The sequence below is a fragment of the Candidozyma auris genome, chromosome 7 (assembly GCF_003013715.1).
Source record: "Candidozyma auris chromosome 7, complete sequence".
NCBI lineage: Eukaryota > Fungi > Ascomycota > Pichiomycetes > Serinales > Metschnikowiaceae > Candidozyma > Candidozyma auris.
The window spans coordinates 125,060-140,087 of NC_072818.1; the positions used below are offsets into that span (position 1 = coordinate 125,060).

At 45.5% G+C, this 15,028-nt stretch overlaps 6 protein-coding genes across 6 annotated transcripts; 2 read left to right on the plus strand and 4 right to left on the minus strand. All coding sequences in view use genetic code 12, as the record gives it.

Annotated features, from left to right (window-relative positions):
* Positions 1-53: 53 nt before the first annotated feature.
* On the minus strand, positions 54-4,760 carry MON2 (Mon2p; the record flags this gene model as incomplete). The annotated part of the gene is made up of 1 exon (XM_029036182.2): positions 54-4,760. One exon carries the CDS (start codon positions 4,758-4,760, stop codon positions 54-56), a length of 4,707 nt encoding a protein of 1,568 aa, XP_028889073.2.
* Positions 4,761-7,030: 2,270 nt separating this feature from the next.
* HMX1 (Hmx1p) lies at positions 7,031-7,879 on the plus strand (the record flags this gene model as incomplete). The annotated part of the gene is made up of 1 exon (XM_029036183.2): positions 7,031-7,879. One exon carries the CDS (start codon positions 7,031-7,033, stop codon positions 7,877-7,879), a length of 849 nt encoding a protein of 282 aa, XP_028889074.2.
* A 299-nt stretch (positions 7,880-8,178) lies between these two features.
* On the minus strand, positions 8,179-8,928 carry HBR1 (nucleoside-triphosphatase; the record flags this gene model as incomplete). Its single annotated transcript, XM_029036184.2, has 1 exon — positions 8,179-8,928. One exon carries the CDS (start codon positions 8,926-8,928, stop codon positions 8,179-8,181), a length of 750 nt encoding a protein of 249 aa, XP_028889075.2.
* A 784-nt stretch (positions 8,929-9,712) lies between these two features.
* Positions 9,713-10,075, minus strand: CJI96_0005182 (uncharacterized protein; the record flags this gene model as incomplete). The annotated part of the gene is made up of 1 exon (XM_029036185.2): positions 9,713-10,075. The coding sequence occupies one exon, from the start codon at positions 10,073-10,075 to the stop codon at positions 9,713-9,715; it is 363 nt and encodes a 120-aa protein (XP_028889076.1).
* Positions 10,076-12,531: 2,456 nt separating this feature from the next.
* CJI96_0005183 (uncharacterized protein) lies at positions 12,532-13,590 on the plus strand (the record flags this gene model as incomplete). The annotated part of the gene is made up of 1 exon (XM_029036186.2): positions 12,532-13,590. The coding sequence occupies one exon, from the start codon at positions 12,532-12,534 to the stop codon at positions 13,588-13,590; it is 1,059 nt and encodes a 352-aa protein (XP_028889077.2).
* A 362-nt stretch (positions 13,591-13,952) lies between these two features.
* CJI96_0005184 (D-tyrosyl-tRNA(Tyr) deacylase) lies at positions 13,953-14,444 on the minus strand (the record flags this gene model as incomplete). The annotated part of the gene is made up of 1 exon (XM_029036187.2): positions 13,953-14,444. The coding sequence occupies one exon, from the start codon at positions 14,442-14,444 to the stop codon at positions 13,953-13,955; it is 492 nt and encodes a 163-aa protein (XP_028889078.2).
* Between the last annotated feature and the right edge of the window lie 584 nt (positions 14,445-15,028).

A 15,028-nucleotide genomic window follows, 5' to 3' on the forward strand; every position in this document is an offset into this window, starting at 1 on the left:
TCTGTATTTGCGCCATGGAAAGAATTATAATCACAATTGTAAGCATCTGCGCATCACACGCTGGCTCTCAACAAAATCTTCTCGAGCTTCTTGGCTGTTCCGTCGACATTCTGCGCAAAAGGAATCATCTTCGAAAGAAGCTTGTTGATCACCTGAAGCTTATCGCTTTTCGTCTCTTGCATCTTGCTCAATCCATCTAAAACAACCTCCAATTCCTCTTCTAGAATCTTGGCCATGGGTCTTCTTCGTAAGAGACGCTGTTCAGCAATCACTCTACGAATTGTAAACGCTGCTCGGGCCAATGCAAACTTGTAGGCAACACCCAGGCTTCGGTCATTGCCCAGTGCAATCGTGAAAAGATCCCTCAAGCAGCGAAGCCTGATATCTCTGTTTCTAAATGGCACTAGGGCCACCGTGGTTCCAAAACTTTCATCAAAGTCGAAATTCGTCAATGCTGATATGGTGCGTTCGAGTGATCCCTCACAAAGCTCCTTTTCCACATTGTTGAACTCGTAGAGATAGGACTGTCTGTGAATTTGGCTGATGGTGTGCTGCAAGGCGGCATCTTGCTTTGTGCTACCATGTAACAACACAGGCAAGACAGTTTTGCTGAGAGTGTCAAATTGCTTAAGGGTGTCGTATTCTTCTTCGGGCTTCGCCTCTTCGAAGCACACTGTTAAAGCGTCGATCATCAAGTACCACACCTCATTTCTACCTTTGATCTCATTCAAGTTCTCATTCATCAACCTTTGTGCCAAGTATGCGATGAGCTCGTTGCACTTCACCCACTGTGGCTTCTCATTACCTTGGCGTCCTTGAGCTTTGTAACTTACAGCCTCGATCAAAGAAGACACAACCTTTTCGAGACCCTGCTCCGGCAAAAGCACGGTCAAATTGCTCAATCCGTAGATCTTCTTTGTCATCAACTCAAGTGCTGCTTCACTGATTGCAGTAAATGAGGGAATCTTCAATTTACCCTCGAAGTTGCTTTTGAGCTTTCGCTCGATCCGTGTTCTTGTCTGATAAGGATAGCACAAGATGATGCAGAGGTGCTGGATGACTACAGAGTTAAATTCATCCAGGCGTTCTTGGCTGCAGAGCAACTGAAGATTCTCCATCACCGCTTTTTGTATATCCGTGAGCCGCTCAGAATCATTCAGGTTCGGCTTCAACACGGGATACCTTGCACATTGGTTCAAAAGACTTAAGATCTTTCCAACATCTTCAAGTGAGAGTCTGGACTCTGAAATAGGGTACAAGGAAAGAAAAGATTTGTTAAAGATTGCGAGCGAATCCTGATAGTCTGGATTGACAAAGTCATACTCGATTGGAACACTCACCCAAAACTGGAATACTGAAGTCACAATTTCATCTGGAATTCTTTGCAACTTTGGGAGAGGCATGAGAAGGTCTTGAAACGATTGGAAGATCTTTAAGTTGAGATCTTTCCAGTTCAAGGCAAGAAGATTGTTGAAGTAGTCCAAAATCCTGGCCCAAAACTTAAATTTTATTGGGCCAAAGTCATCAAAGTCAAGCATGTACTTGTTCACAACAGCCACAAGACCGGACAATATAGGATTGAAAGTGCCGATGACGTCCTTGTGGTTCGCAGTAGTTGTTTCGGCCCATCGACTAACGTCAACAACTCCAGGCAACACAACATCATACACCATTTGCCAAGAAGGCAAATATTTACCATGAGTATCTAAGATTTGAAAGAGTGTTTGAATAGCACCTTCTCTCACTTGTGCTCTGGAATCAGACGATAGTTCGGACAACCTTGCAAGAAGGTAAATGTTGAGACCCTGGTTGAAAGCTATGGTATTTTTATCACATTTAGCCAATACGTTTTCAAGCTCCTGTAGATTGCCAGCCTCCTTAAGTGTCGATTCATCAGCACTTGATGTGACCATGTCCATATGAGATCGTATAGAGTCACTTATTGACCAAAAGTAGGACACGGCAGAAAACGAAAGGTTAAGGTCATGTTCCTGTGAGCAGAAGTTCACAAGGGTGTCGATGAGTGTCTTCAAGTGTTCCTCTGGAAGAGAAATCAAGAACTCATCAAGTATGAGCTTCAACGTGTCGAAGGATGTGGAAATCAATAGTCGTGTCTTCTCGTCGAGCTTCTTGTCTTGAACTGCGTTGGTTCTTTGGAATACGGAACGCAATATAGAAAAGACAAGCCCCCAGCAATTTTTGTAGCGATTGTCGTACTCGTCAATAAGACTTCTGAGTGTAGTGAGCACGGTTAAGTGCATTTCAGTCTCGCAATTAGACACAAGCAACTCTTCGGGCTTTGGAAGCACGAAGAGCTTTTTGATGAAAGTAATGAATGCATTCAACGACATCTCCGCGAGATCATCTGTGTTGTCTTTCTTGCTAAAACCTTCTTTGGTGACACTCACCACAATGTCGTTCATGGAAGAGACGTAGAAAGTCCTCGTGTGGTATTGAATGCTTCGATCTGTTGCCATATCGGTGAGATAGGCAATAACGTGATCCCAAACGGCTTTGTTATCGAGCAAGAGCGATGGATGTGCAGTCAGAATCAGTACTAGCTGAGTGATAAAGAAGCTCTTATTGAATGGACAAGGCTGCAAAGTGGTACCTCTCCCTTTGTTATTGTGCAAAAGAGTAAGCACATTGACCAATTCCTCAAAAGAGCTCGACTGGTAGGCACTGAAACTGTCTAAAAGTTTCGCTTTAGCATTCTTGATGATCAATGCATCTTGACTGCCAATTTGTGGCTCAGGCACCTTTCGAAGGTCCTTGTTGTTGGCGTAACCACTGTAGTCGTCAGCACCATTGAGAAAGTAGTCCACCCACTGAAATGTGATCCACAAAATGTTCCAGGAGTCTTGCAATGTGAGACCTAAGGAAATCGCCAAGTTCGTCAAGGCTCTAAAACACATTATTTGTCTGGAAGTAAACACTCTTGAGCCTAGTTGCACTGCACTGTCCTCTGGGGCACTAGAAGCGGGAGTACTCTCTTCGAATTGAGCACTCTGTGCATTTTGTGGAGACGACTGTTGAATTGTCGAGCTGATTGTGTCCACTATTGTTTCACCCAATGCAAGTAGATTAGAATTGGCTTGTTTCTGTGTCTTCATTGGGTTCGGGTCCCTCAACACATGTTCAGAAATAAGCAAAAGTAGATCTTCCCGTAACTGAGAGATCCCTAAGAGCCCCACAGAGTGAGTATACCGTTGAAGAGCTCTCACAACACCGTGGAAGTACTCACTGTCGGTAGGGCAGTGAAGGAACTTCTTGAAAAGCTTGAATACCTCTGGAAATATGGTCTCATTGAACGTAGTGATAAAGTCAACGTCGGCTTCGATGTTGCTAGAGCTTGAATTCGCAGAAAGATTGGAGACAAACTCCGAAACTCCATCGGAGATGCTGATAAGTACTTTGTATGCTAAGTGGGCTGGGTAAAGTGGTGGCACAGACGCTGGAGGATCTGTTTTATCCAAGTGATCAAGAATGGATACCTTGAGCGTCGCATTTTGTTTCGAGAGACGTTGTAGTGGTGCTCTATCAGCCGAGGGCACCTGTTCGTGGGTTTCCGAAAAAAGAAGTGGCATGTTAGACTCCAAGTAATGGTTGAGCACCACCAAGACCTCTTTTATCACGTTCTTTTTCGTCTCATGCTTGTCGTGGGTTTCGTATAGACGGCGCAACACGTCAAAATTCCCAAATAGCGCCTTATACATTTCCAAGACAAGGATCTTCACCCAGAACGGTGTTGCTGTTGACAGACCATCTCCGGATATATTTGTCACCGACAGAGATCGCGAAGACTCATCGTCAATATCTAGCAAAAGATGGTTTGTGGATGAAAGCACAATTTCCGTTTCCATGCCCAAGTGGTGAGATTGAGTCGCCATGAGCAAGTGAATGATTCGAAGCGCCCTGACTACATCAGGAAAGCTATGGGTAGGCGAATTGACTAGTCTGAGCAACGCAGGAAACGTTTTCAAGCGGCACACTGCAATAAGTTCAGGATGGGCATCGAACGTTGACTTATTCTGCAGAAGCACGTTCTCAATAATCTCTAAAACTGCCACATGGCGAATCTGGATATCTGGATCAAAGTAGCCAACCTCGTCATCCGATATCAACGCACTAAGGTCTGTAAACACCCTATAGCACTCGACTTCCAAAGCATCCAATTGATAAGTCTGAGGCTTCTCAGAGCCTGCATCGGCAAGCTCCACTGTGCTCAACTCGTCTCCCTGCTGGTGATCCCGAAGTTTTTCATAAAGCGAAGAGAACACTTGTTGCATGGCCGCAGAGGCCGTATTGGAAACAGCAGAACTGCCAGAGTTCATAAGCAGACACAACACCGCCACAAGCAACAAGAAGCTCTGGCCGTGAATGCTGTAATTCTGCATGAGCCCAGGCACCGTCTGGAGGATTTTAAGCTGGCACTCAAGTGGCGCAGAGTTCACATCGTTTTTGTAGAATGACTGAAGAAGGTCAGTTGCAAATATCTCTGGGAGGGACTTTGACGCAATGAGTCTCGGCAAAACTGAGAGCGCATGAACCATAAGCTTTGGGCCTGCACCAACAGCCATCATAAAGGGGATGCAGACTTTGTGTTGGAGATTTTCGTTCTCGTTGAGGGCAGTCCGGGGAGACACCTGCTTGGCTTGTTCTAGGGCAGCTTCGACGGCCGAGCGGATGTCAGAGTGCTTGCGACGACATTCAGAGAGAAGGACGTCCAAGTCGTGTTTCAATTGGCCCACAGTGGTCATTTTGTGGGGAAGAGTTACTGGTTGAACTAAGTTTCCACGGTGGGAGTATTAGTGTTGATAGTAGCACGTGATCCAGAGTCACGGGCGAGCCCACTTATTCAGAGTTGGAGTACATCAGTACAGCGCGGTATGCAGTAATGATCTAGTAGTCTGAAGAAAGATCTAATTTAAGGGCACGGAAACTTATTCTCTAACTTTCCTGCTCGTGTGTCTTGGAACTACATAAGTGGCTGTTCCAATTTCGGTGAGCATATGAATAACGGTGAATGAAATACACATACTTCATTGCGTGAAAGCTCGCTGTTAAGGCTTTTTCTTTATCTCGGGATACGAAGCTAAGGACAGACGCAGATATGCTTTGTAAAAGCAGTGGGATATCCTCATGAAATGACTGCCTTTTTGTTCCGTTTAAATTTTAAATTTCAATCACAAAGGGATATTCTTTGATGACTGATTATAGCCTTCAAGAACGTTAAGGACACTTATGGCGACGACATTGCTACTCACATGGTGAAGTTCATCAATGATGAGGATAAAGCTCAAAAGTATTTTGATGCATTCAGAAATGAACAGGCAACAAATTAGACTAAGATCTTCAGTGATTGTGTTTCCTATGAGTCACTTCGTTGCATTCAAAGGATAAAGCCCTTCCATGAATTTGAGAGATTTGAAAGAGGCTTTTTTTTTTATTTGCAACGTAGATCCCTAGGGACGAGTATTCTTCGATGATTACGGGATGAAAAAGACAGGATGACTTGATTAGAGACAAGAGTGTTCATAAAAGTGCTTGGCAAGCACAGGCATTCGTTTCACTTATGCAATTCATGCCAGTTCTGGAGGAAATCCATGACAGATATGTCGCACAGATTCATGATGGACAAGAAAGGAAAGTCTTTGATTGATGGCCTCAATTCTACGAACGTCACCGTCTTATCATCTCAACTTCGCAAACACTCAGAATTCTTGCCCTGATACGTGCCCATTGTACCAAAATAATTTAGAACTAGTGGAGGCGATAGGCTATTTTAAACGGTTCACAAAGGCCAAAACCGTCGCCAAGGGTTCACTAGAGATCAGAAACCAATCTAGACTGTCGCTTTTAATAACAGTAGCGCTATAAAGATGACAGAAAAGTTATTTCTTCATCTAAGAGAAAACGTTTGAGGTCTGTTAACCATGATTTCATCCAAGGACAGACTCAAACACAATCTTCAACAATCATATATGCAATCATAGAGATATACCCATCTCAACACACATGCCAAATAAAATTGGCCAAATCTCAAGATCCCAAAAATGAGAAACTCAGGAGTTGGGCCTCTAAAAGTTAGGAAGCCATGCGCCAATGCCTAGCTTGGTATAGACTTCGTGAGAAGAGCATCATGCGTACTTTATTTGAGAGTCCTTATTTCTGCATTCCTCCAACACTATACTTCATTGACTGTCAGACGCCCTTCATAGAATTGTCTTAGCCATTTTAAAAACATTACATGAATGCATTATTCACTTTACTCGAACCAGAGGAATTGCACACGTATGAATTTACTCAGAAGTGTGGCGAGTGAAAGGGTAGCTCTCGATATGAGAAACAGAATCTCACAATTAAAGTGAGCTTGCCTTACTTGGTTGACTCTCCTAACAAAGAAAGTACCATAAAACAGACTTCAGGACCTCAACCTGACCGCTATTTTCTTTCTGCTCATTCATTTTTGTGTAACGCAGACCAAGGAATTGATGTCTCAGATAAGCTCAGCCAGAATCTACCCAACTTTTTTTTTCCCTTCAGCTGGTGTACAGCTTTTTTAATCCAGAGCCCTTCACTACACGGGCTTCTTCCCAAAAGTTCAACCAGCTGTCCTTCACACCCGACGTACTAGGACAAGGGAGGTAAATGGCTGCAAACCAAAGTAGGGAGCGTGGGTGGGCCCTTTACCTATCTGCAGGACGGGGCCAAAAACACTTTTGCGGACATCGGTGATGGACCCAGGTGGTTGGATGCAGGACCATTTTTTTTTCACACCACTTCAAATGCTTTCCAAGGGCGTGGTTCAAGCAGGAAGCAGTCTAAAAAGACTCTCCCGGTATCTCCATAGTGGTGCAACGGTGCTTTTTTTTTTCTGGTCCCTGTGGCACGTGCGGCTGTATCAGCCCTGCCCACCGATATGCCCGAGCGCGTTCCCTCGGACATATCGGCGACCCTATATAAGGCGACCAAGGCCCCCAAAAAAAATACGTACTTCAACCTTCAACAAATAAACAACAACACCAACATGTCTTTGACCGAGGAAGAGATCATCCCCCACAAGACGGATGTGGGGGCGCTTGCCAACAGAATCAACATGGAGACCAGAACGCTCCACAACAAAATCGACAAACTCGTTACCTTAAAATTCGCCTTGGCTTTGAGAGACTACAAGATCTACAGACAAGGGTTGCAGAGTTTCTACCATGTATTTGCCATGGTGGAGAGACAACTCCATGCGCAGTTGGCGAAGAATGACGAGTGGAGCGAGTTGTTGCAAAAAGTGTGGAAGCCTGTGATCGCCCGCAGTGAGCCTGCCCAGCAGGACTTGTTGTTCTACTACAACGACAGAAAGGAGAAATTCATGAACCCTATCATGCCTGCTCAGATCGAGTTTGTCGAGCACATCACCAAGGTGACGCTGGAAAAGCCATACCTTTTGTTTGCCTACTTGCACGTTATGTACTTGGCACTTTTCGCCGGTGGGCGTGTGATGAGGCTGTCAATCTCGAGAGCAACCGGCTTGTTCCCGCAGAAGGACGGCTTGAATCATGACGACATTGTGAAGCTCGGAACAAACTTCTTCAGGTTCGACGTGGACGACGAAAACACCTTCAGACTCCTCTACAAGAGAGACTACGAGTTGGCTACCAGAAACGCCTTAACCGAAGAACAGAAGCTCGACATCATCGAGGAGTCCAAGTACATCTTCCAGCAGAACGCCAAGTGCGTGATCGAGTTGGAGCACCACAACTTGACCCGCATCAAGAAGAAGTGGTCGTACTTCTTTGCCACGAGAGGGTACTACGTTGCGATTGCCCTCTTCGCCATTGCCGCGTTGTTGGTGCTCAGCAAGCTCCTTAGAACACTTTTTTAAATGAATGGGGTCTCTCGCTCCCCGAGGTTTGTGCCGTCGTTTATGGCATGTATGTATAATAGAGGTCCTAGTGGGACATTAATAAATTCGTCAAGGAACGCTATAGATGGTTACGGAGGCTCCAGAGAGTTTAAGGTTTACTAAGTCTCAAGACTCCGAGTCTCTGATATGTCTATTCAATATAACGGACCTATGCCACATTCAGCCGTGTAAGCCACATTTTCATGAAGAGTTAAGATAAAATCTTTAGATTTTGGATCCATGGCCTTATCTGATCCTTCTGTAAACCCAAAATTCCACTATACCTTCTTTTTCTTTTTCGCTGGTTCTTCCTCGTCTTCCTCCTCTTCTTCCTCTTCTTCTTCCTCTTCTTCTTCCTCCTCTTCCTCTTCCCCTTCCTCTTCACTAGAATCATCATCCTCACCTTCACTTCCATCTTCACCATCCTCAGACAGCTGCTCCTGCTCACTGTCGTTGTAGTACTCGCTGATCTCATTCGTGACTCCCTCTTCGTGGTCTTTTCTCCACATTTCAATCCACGCCTCGATTCTCGCCTGGTTCTCCTTCATGTCGTCGTCATTGTTGGAGTTCAACGTGATCACAATCTCTTCGTTGTAGGCCTGGTTGGCGTCGTTCAAAATCACCTCCATGATCTCACAATCCATGTTTTCTTCGATTTTTTTATCGCTGTACTTTCTCTCCTTCAATCGGTCATACAAAAGTGCCGTTTCTGTTCTGAGAACTACTACGAGGTCGATCAATCTTTTGGGGAAGATATCACAGCAGTGCCAGTCCACAATAGCACCACCATCTCTCAAGTCGTTTTCCAATCCATCTAGTAGCTTGTCTTCGTCTACAACGCCAGTATCACGCTCTTTGTCATAACTTTCAATACAATCTCTCTCTTTAGCGAGCTCGCTGATATTGTAGTGCTTGTAGTCGGATTTCGGAAGCGTTTGCAAGAGGTTTCTGGATAGGCTGGTTTTACCACAACCAGGTGTTCCTGTGATGATGATGTTGGGGTGGTATCTTGTGGGTTTAGGTGTCATTTTTGTTGGTGAAGATGAAACTACTGTTGAAGTTTGGCGATGGGCATCGAGAGAGGCGCACGTGATCTTCTACCAAAAAGTCAAGAGACAAGACCTGAGAGGAAAAAACGAAAGCGCTCTGGGGTTCATGCATTAGACATTATCCTATGTTAAAATTGCGGACGTCCCAGTATCGTTATGGGTGTTTGTCAAATAGATGTATGAAATCCAACGCCAGTCCAGTGGCTGCGAAAATATCTATGTATCATAATAATGTGGTTATCATTAGTCGTTAAGAAATGCCGTGCTGGTCTCAACTGACACAGCACGAGTAACTGAAGCTGCTTCTCACCTGATAGATCACAAATGAGTGAAGCTGGTTCTTGAAGAATTGAATGACTTGCCGGCTGTCTGAATGGAAACTTGAATGGTGCTACAAAAACGAAATGACCCAATGAAGCAGTACAGCTGTATCGTGCAATGACGTCAAGTAAGGTGCCAACCATTTGTTGCCTTTCCGAAGTAACATCATGGTAATGTCGTGCGTTAGTTGTCCTCACTTTTAGAAAAAAACAACGAACCAGAACAGGGGAGTTTGTCTGCTAACCATAGCCAAATTAGCTGACAAAGGTAGTATCATGTCTAGTTCAGAGGCAAAATCCTCATGTTTTTGCTGCCAATGGTCCAGTTGATCTTGTAGATATCAGAGCCATTTGACCTGGTCGATATGTTTGCCGAAGTACCCGCAGATCAAGCTCATTCCTGTCAACTCAAACCTTCAATTGTAACCTTCTCCCTTTTGGCATCACACGGTCCCGCCGCTTAAATCGTTTCTTGGTTCTCTGAGATGCGCCTGGTAGGGTGGAGGCGGCGGCTCATACTTCGGTGGAGGAGTAGCCACTGGTTGCAAGCCGTCTAGAGTATCGGTCACCTGAGTCACTGGGCGAGGCTGGTAGGAGGCCACACGCTGTTGGGAAGGATTCTGTTGCTGAGAGCTTGTCTGCTGAGCGGCTTTAGGCTGGAAAAGTTTCCTGACGGATTTCTGGGATATGAAAGCGAAGGCAACGATGCCAACTAGGAGGCAGAGGGAGATCACGATGCCCACTACCCCTTCTGCACCCGCACGTTTAACAAGACGATGTTCTTGGGGTTCCCATGGGATGAACATCAGAGAAGGAGAGATTTCTTTGTGATTTTTAGGAAAAGAAGAGTAGGAGGTTAGGAGGTGGATCCTACATGGGTGGAATCTGGGGGGATTGCTCAACCTTGGCGGTCACGTGAGACGAACAGGATCTTGGAGTCCAAGAAGTCAAACCGAGATTTGCAGATGGATATATGAAAAGCGTGGACATTAAGCACAGAACGAATGACGTTCTGATAATAGATGCATTGTATGGTGGTGCCAAGTTTGATGTGTCGCTAAGTGCGGCAGTCTTCTTTTGACTCGGAATCACGGGAAAGACCCGTGAGCCACTAGACACGAATGCGTTTATCTTTATCTAAGAATGAGTCATTTAATTGAATTTGATTTGCTTAACTATTTGTTCATTAATCACCTTGAGGGTTGACTCTCGGAAATGCGATAGGGGTCTACGACCCTACATTTCGCAGCCATTCTGATAGCAACGATAACCGAATACGAAGAATACCTCCCTAACACGAGAAAAAAAAAGAACAATAGGCACACGGAAGCTTGATTAATAAGAATAGATGCTTCTATATTAGATGAGTCTTTTCACTACCAGTAGCAAATAAATGCGAGTCTCAAACTACTCTAAGCCAACCACCCATATATACCCAGAAAAGACCCATGCAGCAGATTCGAGAGCCCCAGATTCACCAGCCCCATGCTTCTAAAGATTCTGCACCGAGGAGGGGAACCCAACACTGACAACAATGCAATTCCCAGCCACTGCGTTATCAGTGTAAAAAATCCCAACATCAGCCTTTCTACTATTAACGATAAGCTCCACAGATCAAGACCAATCGCAGACGATCGCTTGCAGCCACAGTAATTTACATTGTGCTATTGACATGTGCCATGACGTCATGTGGGCCAATGCCTCGAGAATACGAGCCCCTTTGCCAGCGTGCAAAAAGCAGACAATTTGAAAAGATCTCAGGCACCGAGCATTAAGATCTAGAAGCAAGTGAAGATCTTCGAGAGAAGGAAGTGACTAAGGTAGTCCATTGAAGGGATCTGCCAGTAGAAGCGATTTTCGCATGTAAAACCACAACACCAAGAAAACGACAATAATAAAAGCAATGAAATAAGTGGCATCGAAGCCGTTTTGTGACTCCGTAGTGTCTCCGAAAATGGTGCCGAAGCTCATCTCCTCTTTGTCAAGCGGCAATCTCAACGTTCCACTACGCTTTTTTAGGGAAGGGAAAATGGAAGCACACGGTGAGGGGGAACGAGGGACTGCAAGTAAGCTGCTGCATATGAATGCCACTATATTTCTGGGATTCGGTGGTACTCGGCCACTTGAGCCTAGTTACGGTTGCAAAAATGTCGTGGCTGGGGTCAGTAGATCTGCTACTTAATCTGCCACGTTTAGCTTTCCACACAGACGTCGAGGTTTAATGAAAATTACACCATTGTAATCAGAAACGCGAGACGATAATAATGGTACTCTTTTCATTGCAATTTCATCAAAACTCATCGAGTTGACTCGACCGTTGCTGAGGCAGCCACGACATTGTCGCGTTCCCCACGAACCCACCCACAAGCCGAATTTTGCACCGTCTGTTTTCGAATTTAACAAAAATCCACTAAACAATGAAAATTGAGTGCTGCTGAGTGGACTTGGCTGTAACTTCGTGTCGTGGCTCGTGTCAGGGCCGGCGACAATCTCGATTCCAGGCTTGGTGTTCGTCATATGCGGCATTCGCTACCGCCACAGTGAGCAACAGAGGCGAAAAATGCCCCCGGGCAACAAAAGTAATAAAAAGGCAAGTCTGAAAAAGAAAGTTCCCGTCGATGTCGATGCCGATGCCGTTGTCGAAGGATGAAAGATCAAATATCCATAATTTTGTAATTTTTTTCCATTGGCAGAGTTCTTTCTCGCCTCTCTCAATGCTCTCTCAATGCTCTCTCGCTTCTCTCTCACCTCTCTCACTTCGCTCTCACCACTCACATTTTGTTTCGCCATTTCTTCTCTGCATTTGCTGGGACCATGCATACACTCAAGCCGCCTGCTCCATATCCAGTATTTTGTGCCTGCTTTTCAGCATTGTCTATAAATGGGCCCTTTCGCCCGTTGCTTTTGGGCATGCTCTATTTATCGCCGCTCCTGGCTGCAACACTCTTTGATTGAAACGTTTTGCAACCTTTTTGCACCTCTAGATTCGAGTGAATAGCAATAGAGATTGCAACCCAGAGATTTCCCCGTACTTTCAAACGTTGCAAAAGTTACCATTCCACCGTTGCACTTACCGTTGAAGTGCAAGGTGGCCCCATTCAGTTTTAAAGAAGTAAGGTTTGACAACCAAGACTTGTTTCTCTAGTTCTCAAGGATACCAGTCTGAAGGTATACCACATTTAGTGGTTGGCAATAACCTTTTGCAAATCCATACCATAGATCCACATTTCCAGCATCAACATATCTTACATCGACCGTTAGAATGTCTTTGGATAAAAAGGAAGAGGAATGGGACAAGATTTCCGAGGAAGTCTCGCCCGTGATCAACTACCAGAACTGCTCGTGGCAGAAAACCGCTGGCCTCTTGTTTCTGGAGTACATCTGCCTCGCCATCATGTCCTTCCCGTGGTCCTACTCGGTATTGGGCCTCATTCCTGGCTTGATACTCACCGTGGGCATATCATTAACATGTCTCTATACGGGTTGCATTATCACCGACTACTGTATCACGTACCCGGGAATCACCTCTGTGTGTGACGTGGGACAGCACATTTTCTGGAACTCCAGGTTCGTGTGGTACGCCACGGCCGTGATGTTCATTTGCAACAACACCTTGATTCTGGCTCTCCACGTTTTGGTGGGTGCAAAGTACTTCAGCACTATCACCGACAATTTCGACGGCGGCAAGATCTACGTGTGCCAGATAGCTTTCGCTGTGCTCAGCGGGTTCATTTGTTTCTTGTTTTCGCTTCCCAGAACCTTTCTGTCCATGTCTGCTGTAGCCTATGTCTCTGCGGGCACGATGTTCGTTGCTGTGGTGCTCTCCATGGCGTTTGCGGGCGTCCAATCGCATCCTGCTGGCTATGACGGCACCCCTGTCGAGTGGAACTTGTGGCCGGCCAAAGGAACTACATTTGTCCAGGGAATGTCGGCCATGTTGAACATCGTCTACACATTTGTGGGCCAGATCACGTACCCATCGTTCATCAGCCAGATGAAGAAGCCCAAGGAGTTCAAGAAAGCCTTGTGGGTGGTGACGCTCTGTGAGTTGATCACGTTTGCTCTTGCTGGCTCGGTGGTGTATGTTTACGTGGGCAACAAGTATATGACTGCTCCAGCGTTCGGATCACTCGTGGGCAACTATAAGAAGATCGCCTACTCGTTCGCTTTGCCCACTATTTTGTTTTTGGGCTCGTTGTACTCGAACGTGACATCCCAGTGGATATTTCTTATGATTTTCCGGGAGGGCAACAAAACAGAGAAGACCATACTGTGCTCGGGTGGCTGGTGTGGATCGGGCTCAATGCGTTCATTTGGGTGATTGCGTTTGTCATTGCCGAGGTGATTCCCTTCTTCTCCGATCTATTGTCGCTCATGTCCTCTTTATTCGACTGCTGGTTCGGCTTTGTCTTCTGGGGTGTTGCCTTCTTCAGACTAAGAAAGCACCAATACCCGAAAACTGGCTTCTGGAAGCTCTTCAAGGAGGCAGACTGGCTCACGAAAATCGAGTTTTCATAAACATCGTCTTGATCGTCATGGGTATCTACATCATGGGCCCTGGTCTCTACGCCGTGGTGCAGAGCATCATACTATCGTACCAGTCGGGCGCCTACGGCCACCCGTTCGAGTGTACTCCCAGCGTTGTCTAATCTAGTGTATAATAAAGGCTTTTCTAGACCTTCTCTATATTGTTCCGTCGTTGGTGTCCCATATGATGGTCACTGGGCCTTCGTTGACTATATCCACGTCCATCATGGCGCCAAACTGCCCATCCTTGACTCTCTCGTCGTCTCCTAGCTCCTTCCTCAATTTCAGTAAAAACTCGTTGTAGAGCTCTATGGCTGCTGGGCCTTTCGCTGCCTTGTGGAAATCTGGTTTGGTGCCTTTCTTGATTGTTCCGTAGAGGGTGAATTGAGACACTGAAAGCACAGAAAGCTGTTTGTCCTGGGCCAAGCTCAGGCTCCAGGGTTTCCCGTTCCAGCATCCTTCTGGCCCGCCTGAAGCGTCCTCAAATACTCGAAGGTTGGCGATTTTCTTCACGAGTCTGTCGACATCCTCAGAGGTGTCTTTCGTCGAGATCCCCACAAGCAACATGAGGCCGCGGTTGATGGCGGAGATGACGGCATTGTCGACGCTGACAGACGCTCTTTTAACCTTTTGAATGACTACTCTCATGATGAGGTCTGGTCGAGGAAAAGAAGGTATCTGCTTGATGTTGGAAATTCGTGGATTCTGTGCAGAGCGCTTGATCCTGGGAACGGTACATGAAGGGTTCAAGGTGAGATGAAAAGTTAGATAAATTATGGGGAGGTTGAGGTTGTAGAAGTCGCTGGGACGTACATTTATAGAGCTGACGTTGGGTTGCGCTTGTTTGTTGATCTTGTGCCCGGGTGACGCTGCTGAAAAACCGCTATATTTGAGTATCTAGTCTGGTTATGCTAATAGCCGTTATCTTCAGAGCAGTACAAAAATGGAAGAAAGAGCAGTTTGTCTTATGTCGTTGTTTTCAAAGCCTTTGAATAGTAGATAGTAGAATGTGTAATTTGAACAAAGCTCTCAAAGACGCTCAATACGTAATTTGTAAGATAACCATGACAGTGTTTGGAGTACTCGATGTTGTCTAGACTATCTTCTCTATGTTTGAACATTCAGCTAGTGCAACAAGTTAAAAAACCTTAAAGACAATTTATATTTGATCTAAATTAAATAGTAAGGAACAGGAGGTGAATAAATACGTCTACCTGCCACTTTCCAGTACT